The following is a 19,810-nucleotide window of genomic DNA, read 5'->3' as shown; positions in this document are numbered from 1 at the left end:
CTGTGAGCAGATATGCCATTTTTCAGTTCTAGCCTTGAGCACTGCGTGTCACCCTGAGACCTTCCAGAACCCACTGTCCTTCTTTGCAAGGGCAGTCAGCACTATCTCAGATGTACGTTGATGCCTTGGCCTGGGTCCCTTGGTGACTAACATGCACACAACCCTCTGTCCAGTCTACAGTGTACATGGAACACTGGTAAGAAGTAAAGCTTTGTGCCTTACACCACTGAGACTTGGGGAGGATTGTTACTGCAGCAAAACTTAACCCATTCTGACTAATACACTCTCTTCTGTTGGCCCTACAAATGAACCAGTTTCTTTCCCATTTGAGTAATAAATGTGCTTAGTGTTTATTTATTGAGTACTTACCCAAGATGCTCTACTGAAAGTCCCTTACTAAATCATCTCTATTAACATTTATAGCTCTATCACAGGTGGGTATCTACACCCATTTTACTCAGACTTCAAGTGTGTCAGCAATCTGTAATATGCATTAGCTATTCTTCTCATTGCTGTGACCAAATACCTGATAAGAAGTGAGTTAAAGAGGGTTTTGTTTTGTTTGGCTCACAGTTAGAGAGTAAAGTCCATCAGGAAAGGAAGACACGGCAGCTGGAACATAAGCAGCTGGTCACACTGCAAACGCAGCCAGGAAGCAGAGAGAGAGAGAGAGAGATGAACCTTTTGCTCAGCTTCTTCTTTGCTTTCCATTCAGTCTTGGATCCCAGCCCACAGGATTGGTGGTGCACACAGTTCGGGTTGCACTCCCACTTCCATTAACCCAACCTGGGAACTCCCTGGAAGGCTCACACAGAGATCTGTCTGCTAAGTGATTATGGATCCTGTCGAGTTGATAACCGATATTAATCATTGCACCAATTTGATGGGTGAATTACAAAAATATGCATTTTCCTCCTGCATGAGGGGAGTACCAGGTGGGTACCGGGGCTCCGTGACCAGGACCCCTTGTTCAGTGCCTGCATATCTGTGCAGTGGCACTGGAGATTTAGGTTAATGTCCAGGCCAGCAGCCATTGAGGAGGGTAAGCCACCATCCTGTAAAAAGGCATCTGTACTCAAGACTCACATTTCCCCAGGGTCCTTTGAAGGCTGTTGTGCTGGCTAGTTTTATCTCAACTTGACACAAGCTAAAGTCGTCTGAGAGGAGAGGACCTTAATTAATAAAATGCCTCCCTAAGATTGGGCTGCAGGCAAGCCTGTAGGTCACTTTCTTAATTGTAATTAATGGAGGTAGATACAGTCCATTAATGGTGGGTGGGGCCACCCCTGGGCTTGTGGTCCTGGGTTCTACAAGAAAGCCAGCTGAGCAAGTCATGGGGAGCAAGCCAGTAAGCAGCACTCTCCCATGGCCGCTGCATCAGCTCCTGCCTCCAGGTTCCTGCCTTGTTTGAGTTTCCTGTCCTGTCCTCCTTGAGTGATGAACAATGATGAGAAAGTGCAGCCCAAATAAACCCTTTTCTCCCAACTTGCTTTTGACCATGATGCTTCATCACAGCCATAGGAGCTCTAACTAAGGCAGCTGTCAGGCTGGAGGGATGGCTTAGTGGCTAAGAGCAGGCACTGACTGTTCTTGTAGAGGACTTGAGTCAGTTCTCAGCTCTCATGTAGGGTGACTCACAGTCAAGTGCAATTCCAGCTCCACAGTCACCCCGCATGGCCTCAGTTCACTCATGTTCACAGACACACAGGCGTGTGTGTGTGTGTGTGTGTGTGTGTGTGTGTGTGTGTGTGTGTGTGTGCGTATATACGTATATAATGTATACACATAGACATATAACTAAAAATAAAGTAAGTTTTTACCAGGCATGGTGGGACCTTTAATCCAGCCCTCAGGAGGCAGAGGCAGGGGGATCTCTGTGAGTTTGAGGCCAGCCTGTTTTACAAATTGAGTCCAGGACAGCCAGGGCTACAAGAGAAACCCTGTTTTGAAAAACCAAACCAAATCAAACAAAACAAAAAGACAGCTGTCAACCCATCATATGACAGATGCTTCATTCCTAGAATGCCTTTCTTCAGGAGCAGAACTTTGCCGTTTGAATGGAACTCCTTCAAGCTCCAGGAAAGAGCTAAAAGCAGACACAACAACACACCTACCGGATCAGGAGGACGTAGACTTCCTGTCTTGGTGTCTCGTACCTCTCCAGCAGGCGGAACATGGAGTAGAAGCGAGGCACAGCCAGGTTGATGCAGGACACAACGAAAGGCAGTAACAGCACCGCCCCAGGGTTCCTGTGCGTCTTCAAGAACTGCAGGGTTGGAGGGATGAGCCTGAGAGGTCTACGGAGCTGTGGACCCTCTGCACACACTCAGGGGCTCTGAAGTAGAGAACCCATCGCACAGTTCCTCTGAGACATACTGAGTCTCAGAGAGGTAAATATGTCTTCCTAGAGTCACCCAACAAGGAAGCACTAGACCACAGCAGAGCGTGGCTTAGTTTTTCTTGTCAACTTGATACAACCTAGAGTCAAGTGCCAGTGGGGAACTTCAATGGGGGAATTGCCTAAATCATATTTATTACTTGTGTGTGTGGAGGGGGAGTTGAGACAGAATCTCACTATGTAGCCTTGGCTATCCTTGGAGTTCACTACTGTAGCCAGGCTGGCTTCAAACCCACAGAGATCTGCTTGCTTCTGCCTCCCAAGTGCTGGGATTAAAGTTGTATGCCACCATGCCTGGCCCCTTATTTTATTTTTTAAACTAAAATATACTTTCATTATTTTCTCCCTTCTCTCTCTTCTTCCTCACTCCTCTTCTATGTATACCCTTCCCCCTTTTCTCTTTAAATGAATGGGTTTTTTCTTTAATTGCTGTTACACACATATATTATATGTATATATGCTCACAAATATATAGATTCAACCAACTCGGGCCTTATAATGTTACTTTTGCGTATATGATTCCATGGCTGACTGCTCTGATGCTCTTATATAGCCTGAGGCAGGCTCACCAGACTTCCTTTCTGCGAAGAACTGAACTGGGAAGGGGCTTGCCCATGCAGTGCCTTTGCATGAGGATGCAGCCCACTGATGGTCGGCATTATGTAGGTAGAGTGCCCCTGCCAGCATATCTCTTGGAGTGACTCCCATGAGTGTATGTGGTGCACCACGCTTCATTCTCCTCCTGAGGTCCGACCCCACCTGCATCCACTTCTAGAGGCCTTAAAAGTCTTTGGAACTCTTGTATCCTGGGTAGGATGTGAAACTAGAGGGATGTGTGTGTGTGTGTGTGTGTGTGTGTGTGTGTGTGTGTGTGTGTGTGTGTGTGTTTAAACACTTGGTCCCCAGCTAGTAGCAGCGTTCTGGAAGGTTGTGGGACCTTGGGGCAGGAAGTATATGGCTGGAGAAAATTCATCGCAGGGGGCTAGCCTTTGAAGTTCAAAACCCAGCCTCTGGTGCCTCCCACATCCTCTGCTTCCTGACCCACAGAGAGGGCTCACCCACTTCCACCAGCTCTAACCATGCCCGGCCACCTTGTCTTCACCTCCAAGATGGACCGACATCCTCTAAAACTGTGAGCCAAGTTACACTCTTCCTCTCTGGCACTGCTTCTGTCAGAACATTGAGAAAACTAGCTGACATGCCTGGGTTCTAACACTGCCTCTCCACCACGTTCTGACAGCTGAGAGGGAACCAGGGTGCTTGGCATCTCTGAGCCACAGGGGCATCCCTCAAGTCACAGAGACTCACTAGAGTTCAGTGAGATGAAATAAGGCCAAGCCCAGCCATGGGAGGCTGCAGTTACCAGTGACTGGCAGCCACTGGGTTTATGCCAGGAGTTGATCCTGCTCAGCCCAGAGCAGGTACCTGGGCTGGAAGAATGACCCCAAGACTTCTGTGTCTCTCAGTAGCCACCTGAGTGTCTATAACCTCAGCGCTTGGGAGGCTGAAGCAGGAGGATCAGGAGTTCGAGGCTAGCCTCTGTTGTATAGCAAGACTTTGTCTCAAAAACAAACAAACAAAAAACCCAGACAGAAAAGATAAATAATAAACAAACAGAAAATTGAGAACTTGACCCCTGCTCTCTGCCAAAGTCCCATCATTACTTGTACGCCCTGCCCTGTGTTGGGCATTACACCCACAAGGACTCCAAGGTGCAGATCCAGGTCTGTGGCCACGGGAGGAGCAAGCCTCTATGGGCGTGGCGGCTGCTGGTCACAGGGTCCAGCTGGAGGCCTCTGCTCTGCATCTGCCCAGCAGCAGCCCAGTCCTTCCCAGCTCTCTCTGCTCTGACTCTTAGGCTTACCTCAGAGTTATACTCAGCCAGGTAGTATACAGCTGCACAGCAGGCTGCAGCCACTCCTGTAGAGACGAGCCAGGCGGCTATGTGGGCAGAAAAGCGGGTCAGCTTCTGGTTAAGTGTGAGCCCGTCGTTCTCCTGGCGGATCTCTGACAGATTCTCCTGCAAGCACCAGACAGTCAAATGGTCCCACTGGCCTCTCCCTACTTGTCTGCGGAGATCCTCAGGAATGTAGGGCCAGCCCAAACCACACAGGAGTTGGAGACAGTCAAGGTGGGTCATGGGAGACCAAGGGAGAGCCTCAAGATGGCAGAGAAGCCCAGGACTTCAAAGTCCATTTCCATCTTAGAGGAGCACAGAGAGAGATCAATAGGGCTGAGATCACGGTGTGCTTTCGTCGTTGCTTCCTCCCTCTGTTCTTCCTCCCCTCAGCTCCCTCCATCACTCCCTTCTTGCCTTCCTTTCTCTTTTATCTTTGTGCTTGGGGAAGACAAGGAAGCGCTATGTAGCCTAGCCTGCCCTTAAATACACCACCCATCCTCCAGGCTCTGCCTCCCCAGGGTGGCAGGCATACACCAAATAAAACACTTCAACAGGAGCCTTTTCCTGATGAGCAAGGCAGAATACCACATGGGGGAAGAAGTGAGGGCTGTTGTCGAAGCCCATTTATTGATCATTTCTAATTATTGCTCTCTTTTTTATTTATTTTTGTTTTGGGGTGGGCTTCATTGTTGTATTGTTTTTGTTTTTGTTTTTAAACAAGGTTTCACTTTGTAGCCTTGGCTGACCTGGAACTCACTATTTTGTAGATCAGACTGGCCTGGAATTCCAACTTCTGCTTCTCAAATGCTGGGGGTAAAGGCATAGGCCACCACACCTGGCTGCTTTGTTCTTTTTAAAAAAAAATAAGCTTGCCTCTGTAGACCAGGGCAGCTCAGCCTTTGCATTTGGAGTGAAGACTGTCCTTTCCTTGTATGTGGGGTGCTCATGGCATCCCAAACCTCCACTCACTAGACACCACTGAACCTTTACCCTAATTGTAGAAACTGGGAAAGGTCTTCCATAGTTAGCTCCTCCCCGAGGATGGAAAATGGCTGCTCTCAGGTAGAATTTTTAATGTGGAAGTGTGAGCTCAAGAAGTAGATGTAGGGGTGGGGGCAGGGGGCTGGAGCGGTGGCTCAGCGGTTAAGAGCCCTGTCTGCGCTTCCAGAGGTCCTGAGTTCAATTCCCAGCAACCACATGGTGGCTCACAACCGTCTATAATGTGATCTAATGTACACTGTATACATAATAAATTAAAGAAGAAGAAGAAGAAGAAGAAGAAGAAGAAGAAGAAGAAGAAGAAGAAGAAGAGGTGGATGTGGGATTCAGCCGCTGCAGCCCTGGCTAAAACCTGATCTCAAAAGGAAAGACAAAGGGAGATGGAAAATAGGAGCATGGAGGGGAAAAGCTATAGATACACAGGGGAGGGAGAAGCCCAGTGGGAAGGGAGAAGCCCAGCTGCAGGGGGAGGGGCGGGGGGAGGGAGAAGCCCTGTGGGAAGGGAGAAGCCCGGCAGCAGGGAGGACTCTGCAGTCTGGGCCTTACCCTGATCTCGGTGCTCAGGTTCTTCTGTTTCAGCTTTACAGCTTTTTCATGGGTGACAGTGAAGTCCCAGCAAAAGACGAGCTTAGCGATCCCTCTGGAGTATATGTGGGGGTTGATGAAGTTGTTCCGGAAGTACTTGGCCATGCTGGGGAAGATAGAAACCAAAACGTCCAAGTGGTATATGGTGGGTTTTTGTTTGTTTGTTTTTGGTTTTTTGAGACAGGGTCTTTCTGTGTAGCCCTGGCTGTCCTAGACTCACTTTATAGACCAGGCTGGCCTTGAACTCACAGCGATCCACCTGCCTCTGCCTCCCGAGTGCTGGGATTAAAGGCGTAGGCTCAAACATTATTATGGAGGTGCTGAGGCATGCTGGGACCAGGCACATCACTCACTGATAATAGAGGGCAACATGGGCACTCCAGACTCTTCTCTCAGAGAAAGAGGAATTACCAGCAGGAACAGACAGGTGTAGCTTGTAAGCCTGCATTCTGCCAACAGAAGGGTCTGTGCCCCATTAAGTGCTCTGAGCCTCAGTTTCCACATCTGTGCCATGGGGATAGCAACAGTACCTCACAGAGATGCTAATGGGTTCTGTCCATGTTGCTACAACAAAAGACCACCAACTATTGCTTACCATACAACAGGGTCACGGTCTTACATTTCTGGGGTCAGAGCTATAGAAGGGGCTGGAGACATGTTTGGTTCACTCAGTAAAAATGGCTCCTTTGCAAATGTGAGGACCTGAGTTTGGATCCCCAGAGCCAATGTAAAAATTGTGGTAATATGCGCTCATAATCCCAGCTCTGAGGAGACAGAGACAGGACTGTTCCTGAACCTCACCGGCCAGCCAGCCTAGCGAATCAGCGAGCCCCAGGCTGATGGGAAGCCTGTCTCAAAGGAGACGGATAACATCTAAGAAGAGACCCACGGTTGTCTTCTGGTGTGCACATGCTCTCGCACGCACACATAGATGCACATGCTCACACACATATGCACACATATGCACACATGCACACACAGATATGCACGCACACACATGCACACACAGTCAGGAAATGGATGTTGTAGACTGATGGCAGGATGTCACAAGTTAGCCTCCTTCTGAAGGATCTAGAACTGACCCCGTTCCCCTGCCTTCTTTAGTTCCCAGAGGCTTCCCTTCTTCCTTCGCTTGCAGCCCCTCCTCCACTTTCAATACCAGCAGATAGCAGGTTCCTTCTCTCCCTCTGACCTCTCCCCTCTCTCTGACCTCTGACCCCACTCCTCCCTCTCTCAGGGTCCCTGCGATTCTACTGGACCCACTTGAATAATCCTAGACATCCCTCCCCACTTTTTAAGATCTTTAATCACATTTGTAGAGTCCATGTTTTTGAGACAAGTGTCCTTCTATAGCCCATGCTAGCTTGGAACTTACTACGTAGGCCAGGTTGGCCTCAAACTTGCAAAGGTTTCCTGCAGAACTGCAGGCGTGTCTACCTTCCTGGCCAGAGAGCCCCTTTGCCTTGTGCAATTATTGATCTTTGACAGCGTGATCAAGGGGCGCCTGTATCACTAAATCACACTTCGGGGTGGCGATGAGGGTGCTTCCAGAGATGATTAACTGAAGGGGACAGGGCCACCAAGAAAGTGGGAACATGGTAGTTGACCCAGATGAGACCAAAATGGAAGCAGGAGGCTGGCCAGTGCAGAGATGCTCTGGCTCCTGGCTAATGAGAGGTAAGCAGCTTTGTTCATCTACCAATGGTTCTGCCTCACCTTGGCCCAGGCACTACGGATCCGAGTGACCCTTGAGTTGTGAATGGCAACGGTTTTGTCACAGTGAGAGAGGAACACCACATACAAATGACATGCCCATGGCTTCTAGGAGTTAGGAAATGGGCCTCATGAGCCTCTGTTGTGAGATAATGGGGTGTCTCGATATGGAATGAAACAAGTGCTTTCCTCCCACAATGCATCACCACTGAGTGTGGTTAAGTTTCAGTGAAATCCCATTCTTTTATTTCCCTTTGAACAATGAAGCTAGCAGGTGCCTACATGAGATGAATTATGAGTCTCCCAAATCCAGATGTGAAAGCAGGAAGCCTGGGTAACATCAGCAGATGGCTGTATTCGGGGACAGGGCCTTTTAAAAAGATGGGTATTTAGAATAAAATGAAGATTTCTGGGTGGCTCCTCATCAAAGAGGTTGCCATTTTTACTAGAGGAAATTAGGCTTGGGGGGCAGCTCCTCTCCTGAACTGCAACAGGACATGGGAGAAGGAAGAGGAAGAGGAAGAATAGGAAGTGGAGGAGGAGGAGGAGGGAGAGAAAAAGACAGGAGGAAGAAGGTGGGTGGACAGGAGAAAGATATTTAGAACCAGGCAGACACAGCGGAAGTCACAGGGAAGACCGGGAGAAGGTGGCGCCCTAGCCAGCTTTCCGTCACAGTAACACGTACACCTAAGACCATCAGCTTCCGCAGAGGAGTTTGCTTTGGTTCACAGATTTAGAGGCATCTGTCAAAGTCTAGTTCTCCTTGTGGCTCGGGACTCATAATGACGCATCCTGACCGGCAGGAAGGTCCTAAGCAAATCTGCTCCACTCATGGCCAGGAAGTGGGAAAGCCAGAGCAGAATTGGTCAGGGTTTCCCGACAACCCCCTTTGAGGGCAAGCATTCAGTGACCTGAAGATCTCCCATGAGACCCCACCTCTCACATCCTAGATCCAGCCTACAGCAATGACCTTCCCTATGCCAAGGAGAGACCAACCTTGCTATCAGCTCGCCTAGACTCCTGGCTTCCAAACCAGTGAGAAGACAGATTTCTGTTGCCTTAGTCATCCATGGCAGGGTTCTCTCTACAAAGAGATACAGAGGCCGACCCAGTGCCCACTTCCCAGGCTAGCCCTAAACTCAAAATCCTCCTTCCTGGACATCCCAAATGCTAGGATGATGGGTGTGCACCACTGTACCCAGCTTTCTGGGTTACTGCTGGAGTTTCTTGGAGTTTGCCTAAATGTAAGATGAGCCCTAGGGCTGGGGAGACAGCTCAGTTGGTAAGGTATTGTCAACTAAGAGAAAGGATAGGTTTGATTCCCGGAACCCATAAAGAGTAACCTGCATATGGTGGCAGACACCTATAATCCCGGCACCCAGGAGATTGCCTGGGGAAGCAGGAACACATGGAGCCTGGGAGTTCATTAGCTATCCAGCTAAGCCTGCCTGGTGAGTTCCAAGCTAGAGAGAGACCCTATTAAAACAAAACAAAAATAAGGTAGGAGGGTAGAAAGCACTTGAGGATCAACACCCCAAGGTTGCCTTCTGACCCCCACAAATGTGTACACAAGAACACATACAAATGCACACATGTGCACACATGCAAATAAGATAAGCTTTAGAATCTATACCTGAAGAGGAGACTGAAGAAGCAGGTGACCAGGCAGGCTCCGATTGTGAAGATGTAGGCCAGCTGCATGTCGTAGGATGCTCTACCTGTCCCGTGCTGGATTGTAGAGTTGGTGTAAAAGCCATAGTACATCACCGTGTCCCTAAAATAACCCTGACAGGAACAGCAAAGGGACCCAAGTTAAGCGCTTGCTTGGGAAAGGCGAATGGCTGTTCTTCAGGTCCCCCGTATGCAGTTTTTCAGACATTCACGGATACTTCTTGGCATCCAAGGAGATTAGCCCTGGGGCAGGGAGGATACCACCCACTGCATGGCATGCAGGGGCCCAGTGTCCGCGAGGGACCTGTGCCCACCCTCCTGGGTCCTAAACCATCTTTAGATGACCCACCTAATACTGCATCAGTGTTCTGTACATGGGTGTTACAGTACGTGGATTAGGGAATAATGACAAGGACCAGGACTGCTCACATGCTTATACTCACACTGCTTACATGCTTATACACACACTGCTTACATGCTTATACACGCACTGTTTACATGCTTATACACACACTGCTTACATGCTTATACACACACTGCTTACATGCTTATACACTCACTGCTTACATGCTTATACACTCACTGCTTACATGCTTATACACACACTGCTTACATGCTTATACACGCACTGCTTACATGCTTATACACACACTGCTTACATGCTTATACACGCACTGCTTACATGCTTATACACACACTGCTTACATGCTTATACACTGCTTACATGCTTATACACACACTGCTTACATGCTTATACACACACTGCTTACATGCTTATACACACACTGTTTACATGCTTATACACACACTGCTTACATGCTTATACACACACTGCTTACATGCTTATACACACACTGCTTACCTGCTTATACACACACTACTTACCTGCTTATACACACACTGCTTACATGCTTATACACACACTGCTTACATGCTTATACACACACTGCTTACATGATTATACACACACTGCTTACATGCTTATACACACTGCTTACTGCTTATACACACTGCTTACATGCTTATACACACACTGCTTACCTGCTTATACACTCACTGCTTACGCTTATACACACACTGCTTACATGCTTATACACGCACTGCTTACGTGCTTATACACACACTGCTTACCTGCTTATACACTCACTGCTTACATGCTTATACACACACTGCTTACATGCTTATACACACACTGCTTACATGCTTATACACTCACTGCTTACATGCTTATACACACACTGCTTACATGCTTATACACTCACTGCTTACATGCTTATACACACACTGCTTACATGCTTATACACACACTGCTTACCTGCTTATACACTCACTGCTTACATGCTTATACACACACTGCTTACATGCTTATACACACACTGCTTACCTGCTATACACTCACTGCTTACATGCTTATACACACACTGCTTACAGCTTATACACACACTGCTTACCTGCTTATACACTCACTGCTTACATGCTTATACACACACTCTGCTTATACACACACTGCTTACCTGCTTATACACACACTGCTTACCTGCTTATACACTCACTGCTTACATGCTTATACACACACTGCTTACATGCTTATACACACACTGCTTACATGCTTATATACACACTGCTTACATGCTTATGCACACACTGCTTACATGCTTATACACACACTGCTTACATGCTTATACACACACTGCTTACCTGCTTATACACACACTGCTTACATGCTTATACACACACTGCTTACCTGCTTATACACTCACTGCTTACGTGCTTATACACACACTGCTTACATGCTTATACACGCACTGCTTACGTGCTTATACACACACTGCTTACCTGCTTATACACTCACTGCTTACATGCTTATACACACACTGCTTACATGCTTATACACACACTGCTTACATGCTTATACACTCACTGCTTACATGCTTATACACACACTGCTTACATGCTTATACACTCACTGCTTACATGCTTATACACACACTGCTTACATGCTTATACACACACTGCTTACTGCTTATACACTCACTGCTTACATGCTTATACACCACTGCTTACATGCTTATACACACACTGCTTACTGCTTATACATCACTGCTTACATGCTTATACACACACTGCTTACATGCTTATACACACACTGCTTACATGCTTATATACACACTGCTTACATGCTTATGCACACACTGCTTACATGCTTATACACACACTGCTTACCTGCTTATACACACACTGCTTACACGCTTATACACACACTGCTTACATGCTTATACACACACTGTTTACATGCTTATACACACACTGTTTACATGCTTATATACACACTGCTTACATGCTTATACACACACTGCTTACATGCTTATACACACACTGCTTACACGCTTATACACACACTGCTTACATGCTTATACACACACTGCTTACATGCTTATACACACACTGCTTACATGCTTATACACACAATTCCTACAATGTATTGTTTGTGAATGTGTGCGTGCATGCATGCCTGTGTGTGTGTGTGTGCATACGTGTGTGAGTTCACGTTTGGTGTGAGTGCATGAGTGTGCTGTAGACGAGAGGAGAAACAAGTGTTTTGTTCTATGAATCTCCATGTTATTCCCTGGAGACAGGGACTCCCACTGAACCTGGAGCTTGCTGGTTTGGGGCTAAGCTGAGTGTCAGATAGCACCCCTCCCTCTGCCCACCACAGTGCTCAAAGCCATATCTGCCTTTGTCTGTGGGGTGCTGGGGATCTTAACTCAGATCCTGTGTGTGCAGCAAGGGTTCTTACCTACTGAGTCACCCCCACCCCCACCTCAGGCCCAGATACAAATTTTAAAACACATTTTGCACCTGTGGCAGTGGAGGGTGGATTCTAGTTTCCTGGAAAAGAGACCTAGATAGTTCAGAAATAAGTTTTCTAGAGTTGGAGAGAATTTCAACCCAAGCTGGTTTTGCAATTGAGGAGCCCCCGCTGTGAGCACCTGGACTTGGGGATCAAGGCAAGCGCCCTAGAAGCCAGGTGGTCAGCCATCTTCACCCTCTGCTGTCTACTCAGCATGCCAGCCTGACAGAGCGCTCACAAGGAAGCCAGCTCCTGAAGGCAGGACGCCATCGGTGCGGGCACAGCCGCTGGCAGTGGTTTTTGTAGTAAGGGGGAAATGATGTATTTTGGTAAACTAATTTTTTCTTCCCATATAAACATCCACCCAGCAACTGATGAATAGGTAGATAAATGATAGATACTAGGTAAACAAACAAGCCATAAACACAGGGGAAATGATTCTTAGAAATAAAGTGGGGCTGGATGGGATTGCTGGTCTGCATAGAGCTTGCCTGGAATGTGCAAAGTCTGAGGTTTGGCTTCCCTGCATGATAAAAAACGAATACATAAAACGTTTACAAATAAATAGGGCTAGGGGTTATACTTTAATATCTTTTGCTTTTTTTTTTTTTTTTTTTTTTTTTTTTTTTTTTGTCTTTACCGTGCGTCTTGGACAGTTTTATAAATCCTGCTCTTCTTAGCATCAGTTAGAGCATACCAACCCAGCTGCCTATTGGAGCAACGAACCTCTACCCTGTGAGCTGGCACTGAAGAGGTTTCTGCTCTTGAGATTCTTTAGAGCACAGCTGCTAAAACTACACCCCAAGGAACCTGCCTTTGTGTCTCTATGAACTAAGAGTGCTTTTTACATGCCTCTGTGTGTGGTGTGTGTGTGTGTGTGTGTGTGTGTGTGTGTATGTGTGTGTGTGTGTGTTTTGACTGGAGAAGAATCAAAGGAAGAAAACATTTTCAGACATCGGGTTATTTAAGGTCTGAAAACTAAGAATCCATTCCTAGGATCACACCTCCATTATTGTATTTGGCAGAATTAAGGATAACTATCCGGGGACAGAGAGGTGGTGCAGCAGTTAGGATCATTGGCTATTTTTCAGCGAGCCTGAGTTCAGTTCCCGGCACCCAGGTCGGGCAGATCACAACCACCTGTAACTCCAGCTCCAGGAGACCTGAGGTTTTCTTCTGGTCTCTACAAGTACCCACACACATGCGAACATACACTCACACAGACACATATAGACACAAATAAAAATGTTAAAAATACTTTAAGGGATACACCCCAGCTTTGAGAATTAGACAAAAGAAGAAAGGGAACATGGATTTCCTTCATTTTCTTCTGCAGTGGAAAATTTCCAGAAGAGGATTGATTATATAAAGAAAATAGAAGATTATACCTGGATGGGAGGCCTGGTGGCACTCAGAGGAAGGCTAGCAGGCTACCAAGAAGAGACTTGATACCCTATGAGCATATACAGGGGGAGGAGGTCCCCTCAGTCACAGTCATAGGGGAGGGGAGTAAGGGGAAAGTGGGAGGGAGGGAGGAATGGGAGGATACAAGGGATGGGATAACAATTGAGATGTAACATGAATAAATTAGTAAAATATTACAAAAAAAATAAAGAAAAGAGAAGAGAAGAACATCCGTGTCCATGTGTGTAATGTTGAAGGGAAAGAAACACACACCAGGTAGCCTGTAAGGAACACTTACCTTCCATAAGAAACAAAAGGTGGAATGCCTAGTTCATTCATAGCTGGTTCAAGTGCGCAAAGAAGTGAGGTGTGGTAAAATCACCTGCGACCCTGGTTCCTGACCTCTGGATGTTCCAACAGCCCACCCCGCAATGCCGTGCACTCAGTGCTTGAGGGAGAGCCAGCCACTTCTCCCTCAGGCAGAATGAGAGGTCTGAGGAAGTGTGAGGCGTGCCCTGGGATTCCACCCTGGTGAACGTAGGTCAAGAGCAGAGAACTTACCGACCCGGTGAAGAGCTCCACGCCAGTGAACTGGAGGGTGTTCCTCTCGCCCACAGTGAACTGTGGGATGACGATGAAGCTGAAGTTCATGATGAACAGGAAGATGTTAAACTTCAAAAGCCACCTCAGGAAGCTGAAATAGGACAGGACGCTGGTTCCAAACTTGCCTCCGATGACCTTGAATCTCTTCTGCCACAAGCTGATGGAACTGAGGAGCTCTGAGAGGCTGCCCTTGGCTCTGCGGCAGGCCTGGGGTGGGAGGCAAAGAAGAATCTTGATTCTCACTAAACAAGTGGCTCCTGAGTGGGTGTTGTGATAGCCAAACACTCCTGCTACAGGGGCCCTATTCCCGGCCAGGAGCTTCGAGGCACACTGACAAAGGTGGCTTCCTTCATGTTCACAATGACCCTCTCAGGTGCACCTCCTATCACCTTCCCAGGTTGTGCTTCCAATGGCCAAACTGGCACACACATCTTACCTTGCAGTTCCCACCGTTTTACTCCCACACCTATGTTAGCCTGTACAGTCTGAGGGCTAGCTCTGCTTCGCTCCTTCCCCTGACCCTTGATCTCACTGCGGTCACACTCTTGTTGAACTCCCCTTCCCTCCATCCCTGACCTTTGACCCTTGACCTTTGACCTTGCTGAGCTAATCCCATTTACAGTGAGATACAAATCAGTTTACCCACTTGGATGAGCTCCAGAAAAATAATAAATACAAAACTGGGGAATCATGCAGCTACTCCCTTCCAGGTATGTGTGCCAGTTGGTCGGTTTTTGTCAACCTGACACAAACCGAGATTTATCTAGGAAGTGAAGACCTCAACTGAGGAACCAACTCCATCAACTGTCTGCAGCCAATTCTGTGGGGGCACTTTTCTCAATAATTGAAGAGAGCAGGGAAGCTTACTGTGGGCTGTGTCACTCCTGGGATGTGTAAGAAAGCAGGCTGAGCAATCCATGAGAAGCAAACTAGTAAGCGGTGTTCCCCCACAGTTTCTGCTTCAGTTCCTGCCTCCAGGTCTTGCCTTGAGTGCCTGTCTCCAGGTCCTGCCTTGAGTTCCTGTCTCCAGGTTCTGCCTTGAGTTCCTGCCTCCAGGTCCTGCCTTGAGTGCCTTCCTCCAGGTCCTGCCTTGAGTTCCTGCCTCCAGGTCCTGCCTTGAGTGCCTGCCTCCAGATCCTGCCTTGAGTGCCTTCCTCCAGGTCCTGCCTTGAGTTCCTGCCTACAGGTCCTGTCTTGAGTGCCTTCTTCCAGGTCCTGCCTTGAGTGCCTTCCTCCAGGTCCTGCCTTGAGTTCCTGCCTCCAAGTCCTGCCTTGAGTGCCTTCCTCCAGGTCCTGCTTTGAGTTCCTGCCTCCAGGTCCTGCCTTGAGTGCCTGCCTCCAGGTCCTGCCTTGAGTTCCTGCCTCCAGGTCCTTCCTGCCTTGAGTTCCTGCCTCCAGGTCCTGCCTTGAGTACCTGCCCTGGAGTCCCCACCCCATGGACTGTGATCTCAGAAGTATAAGCCAAATAAGTGCCTCCAGCTCAGACACCTACCTGCCTCTGCCTCCTGAGTACTGGGATTAAAGGCATGGGAACATGTTTTCAAAAGTTTATTTACTGGCTGGGCGTGGTAGCACATGCCTTTAATCCCAGCACTTGGGAGGCAGAGGCAGGCGAATTGCTATGAGTTCGAAACCAGCCTGGTCTACAAAGTGAGTCCAGGACAGCCAAGGCTACACAGAGAGACTCTGTCTTGAAAAACAAACAAACAAACAAACAAGTTGACTTACCATGGAAAGTGAGCTCAGACACTGAGCACAGCAGTTGGCCTCAAGGCTGCCATGGGACTGTTTACTCTTTTCTTGGTCAACTATTTTTCTGTGGCAAACAGGAGGAGAAAATAAAAGACACTGACGTAGTTCATTTCTGTTAAAACTATCCACTCCTAGATGTGGAGACCCCAGCTTGTAGTCCCACCCTCTCAAGTGGCCAAAACAGAATCACTTAGTCCTGGGTCTCCAGGGCTCTAGCACTGGAATTACAAAAGGCCATTGAGTCAGCTTTTACAGGGGCTCTGGTGATGGAAGTTGACCTCTCCTGCTTGCATGGCACCATTCTTCAACTGACCTTTCCTTTTTTCTTTTTTCTTTTTGTTTGCTTCCTGTTTTTCTTTTCTGTTTGTTTGCTTGTTCGCTTTTAGCAAAATTTTTAAATTTAAAGTGGTTTGAAATTTGCAGTTAGCTTTCAGGCTCTGTAGAGTGTTCCCACGTGCCTCTCTTAAACTTTCCGGGGAGATATTCTCCAGAGTTTGGAGGACACTTGAACATTTGGTTCCCGGTTAGCTGCAAGCCTTGAGAAGTGTGGTCTTGTTGAAGGAAGTACACCATTGTGGGTGGTCTCCAAGTTTCAAGACTCAGGCCATTGCCAGCTGGCTCTCCCTGATTACTTGTGGTTCAAAATATGAGCTGTCAGCTACTGCTCCAGCCACCTCTGCCAAGATGGACCCTAACCCTACAGGACCATGACCCCAAACACACTCTTCCATGAGTAGCCTCTGTTGTGGTGCACTCCAGTAGAAGAGTAATGCAGTAGGTTTGTCAAGACAAAGCCAGTATGCATGTGGCCTGGTACCTGGACTCCTGACACTCGCTTCAGAGACTCCCAGTTCCCACCCACCCCACGCCCAGCCCACCCAGGCCTCACATGGTGCATTTGTTGTCCCTGACTCTTTAGAACCCTCTACTCTTCTGTCAGGTACTCAGATTTCCCTTGCACTTGGTGACCTAAAGATGTTCAAGTCGGAGACTTTGGAGGATTTGCCTGCTGCATACTCTGGTTAGACTGGGGTCTGGACTTTAGGAGAGAGGAGCACAGAAAAACTGCCCGTCTCATGCTGGTGTCTTTGAAGAAGCTAATTCAAGTGAGTCCCTTGCCTCTGCAATGGTAACTAGACTTCCCTGGAGACTTGCTTTTCTCCAGAGAATCAGTCACCGACCAGGGTGCACATGCCTTCCAGGGAGACAGGTCAAGCCACAGCCCTTAGCAAGCTGCGCATGGCTGGACATGAGTCTAGTGATCCCAGCACTCAGGAAGTGGAGGCAGAAGGATCAGAGGTGCAAGACAATCTTTGGTAATATGGCAAGTTCAAGGCTGGCCTGGGCCACAGAAGAAACTCTAACAATAAAAAGCAAAAATAACCTGGGTGTGATACACCTTTATTTGAGAGCTCTGAAGGCTGATGCAAGGGATCCTAAATTTGAGATCAGCTAAAGTTATAATATAAATGCTTTCTTGATAGACACACACACACACACACACACACACACACACACACACACACAGAAGGGGGAGATGTCCATCCTGTAAAGATTTTCCTTACAGAAGAACTGTCTCCTGCATTATTCAGTTAGTTATCTTTTTGAGATGGGATGGATGCAGTAGACTGGGGCTCCCGTGTAGGAACAAAGGTCTTACCTAAGCTCTCTCTTCTCTTGCATGGTCCTTGGCTGGTTTCTGATGGTTTTGATTCTGTCTCTAGATGTCATGGGAACCAGGGATACGATTAGTTCTGCCCTGCAGAAGAAGATGAGCAGAGTTCTGTTTTTTTTTTTTCCTTGAACACAGTCTTGACATTTTAAAAGATGACACTAGAGTGAGACTTGATAGTATATGCTCATAATCCCAGAACTGGGAAGCAGAAGCGAGAGCATAGCAAGTTCAAAGCTAGGCTGCGCTACATAATGAGTTCAAGGCTACATTCTCCAGTTGGTGGCGCTCTTTGGGGAGGCTTAGGAGGTGTGTCCTTGGGGAGTGTACTATGGGGCAGACTTTGAGAGCTTAAAGACTTAAACCATCCTCAGTTAGCTCTCCTGCTTCCTGTTTTCAGGTCAAGATGTGAGGGTATCCAGCCACCATGCCTGCTAGTTACTGCCATGCTTCCTAACTAAGACTGACCCTGAACCCCCTGGAGCTGTATGTCCAAATAAATGCCTTCTTCTGTAAGCTGCCCTGGTCACAGTGTTTATCATAGCAATAGAAAAGTCACTAATATACTGGCTTCAAAACCAAAGTTAAATTTAGACTATTCTAATCCAATACTGTTGTCATTCCCAAGACAGGAAAAAAAAAAAAAAAAAAAAAAAGAAAGAAAGAAAGAAAGAAAGAAAATCACTGAGCAAAGCAACAGATCCCTCTTGTCTCTCACTCGCATGCCCTGCCTGGTTTCTTTTCACTCTGGAACTCCAGGCAATCTGAGAGCTTTTCCCCTGATAATTGCCATAGCACTCTTAACTTCCCTCCTCCAGTAACTCATAATCACATTTTCAGTCACATGGCCAACTGGCCTCAACCTCCAAGCCGCCTCCTCCTATTAACTAGCTGTGAACTCCAATTGAGTCCTGATTAGTTCCAGTTCCCTCACAAGGCCTGAGCTTCCTCTGCTAACACCATCTGCAGGCATACTGGACAGGTCCCAGTGAGGCTAAGCCAATCCAGTGGCTTTGTCCTTTTTGCAGGAGACTTAGAAAATGTTTCTTGGAAAAGGCTTTCTTCATTCTACACACAAAGGGCAGAAGCACAAGTCCACACTTCTTCCTCTGGGGAGTGTGGTCTAGGTATAAGCCCTGAGATGCCGTGACCATCTCCTAACAGTGAGTGGGACGGCTCGCAGGATGCTTTGCTGAGGGGAAGGAGTGGGCTGCTCTTCAGGCTCAGACTCCTCAGAGGAAGCTCTGAGTTCACTGAGGTGGAAGGGGAGCCTGCAAAGGGCAACAACTCATTCTGCTAAAGAGGAGCTTTTGTCTCCCTGTGCAGGATAGGCTAGGCAAAGAGGAGGGAAGGGTCATTAGTACAGGGTTGGGTCCACTTTTCCCTTCTAGAAATTACTGACACATAGTACACTTCATACCTAGAATGGAAACATATACATTAAAAGAATTTCTTAGATAAGATCTCATATAACTCAGGTTGGTCTCAAACTCTCTACATAACTATGCAAGATCCTGAACTTCTGATCCTCCTTCCTCTCCCTCATAGTGCCAGGACCACAGACACTTTGTGTGGAAGGGGGAGTTGAGCAGGAATCTCACTATGTAGCCTTGGCTATCCTTGGCGTTCACTATGTAGCCCAGGCTGGCTTTCAAACCCACAGAGATCTGCTGCTTCTGCCTCCCAAGTGCTGGGATTAAATTATATTAAATTGAGCCACCATGCCTGGCCCCTTTATTTTTATTTTTAAAACTAAAAATATTACTGTTTCCATATTTTTCTCCATGACTCGATTCTTCCTAACTCCTCTTCGATGTAACCCTTCCCCCTTTTCTCTTTAAAATGCCTGGGTTTTTCTTAATTGCTGTTACACTACATATATATATGTATATATGCTCACAAATATATAGATTCTCAACCAAACTCGGCCTTTTATAATGTTACTCTTTTTGCGTATAGTTCCATGCGCTGATGCTCTGATGCTTTCTATTATGGCCTGAGGCCGGCTCACCAGACTTCCTTCTGCGACGAACTGAAACTGGGAAGGGGCTTGCCCCATGCAGTGCCTTTGCATGAGGATTGCAGCCCACTGATGGTCGGCTTCTGTAGGTCGAGTGCCCCTGCCAGCATATCTTTGGAGTGCGACTCCCATGAGTGTATGTGGTGCACCCCGCTTCATTTCTCCTCCTGAGTTCGACCCCACCTGCATCCACTTCTAGAGGCCTTTAAAAAGTCTTTTGCCTCTTGTATCCTGGGTTTAGG

The 19,810-nt window shown here is 47.5% G+C and overlaps 1 protein-coding gene across 1 annotated transcript in view; it reads right to left on the bottom strand.

Annotated features, from left to right (window-relative positions):
* Window positions 1-19,810, bottom strand: part of Tmc5 (transmembrane channel like 5) — an 84,763-nt gene that overhangs the window by 20,654 nt on the left and 44,299 nt on the right. The window contains exons 5-10 of the mRNA XM_051149388.1: window positions 15,853-15,940; window positions 14,083-14,331; window positions 9,229-9,380; window positions 5,844-5,988; window positions 4,263-4,418; window positions 2,115-2,266 (exon numbers count right to left, since the gene is read on the bottom strand). Coding sequence (XP_051005345.1) covers window positions 2,115-2,266; window positions 4,263-4,418; window positions 5,844-5,988; window positions 9,229-9,380; window positions 14,083-14,331; window positions 15,853-15,940 — 942 coding nt within the window. The remainder of the gene's footprint in view (window positions 1-2,114; window positions 2,267-4,262; window positions 4,419-5,843; window positions 5,989-9,228; window positions 9,381-14,082; window positions 14,332-15,852; window positions 15,941-19,810) is intronic.

The sequence above is a fragment of the Acomys russatus genome, chromosome 7 (genome assembly GCF_903995435.1).
Source record: "Acomys russatus chromosome 7, mAcoRus1.1, whole genome shotgun sequence".
NCBI lineage: Eukaryota > Metazoa > Chordata > Mammalia > Rodentia > Muridae > Acomys > Acomys russatus.
The sequence above is the reverse complement of the archived record's forward strand: the minus strand, read 5'-3'. Positions and strand labels throughout refer to the sequence as shown.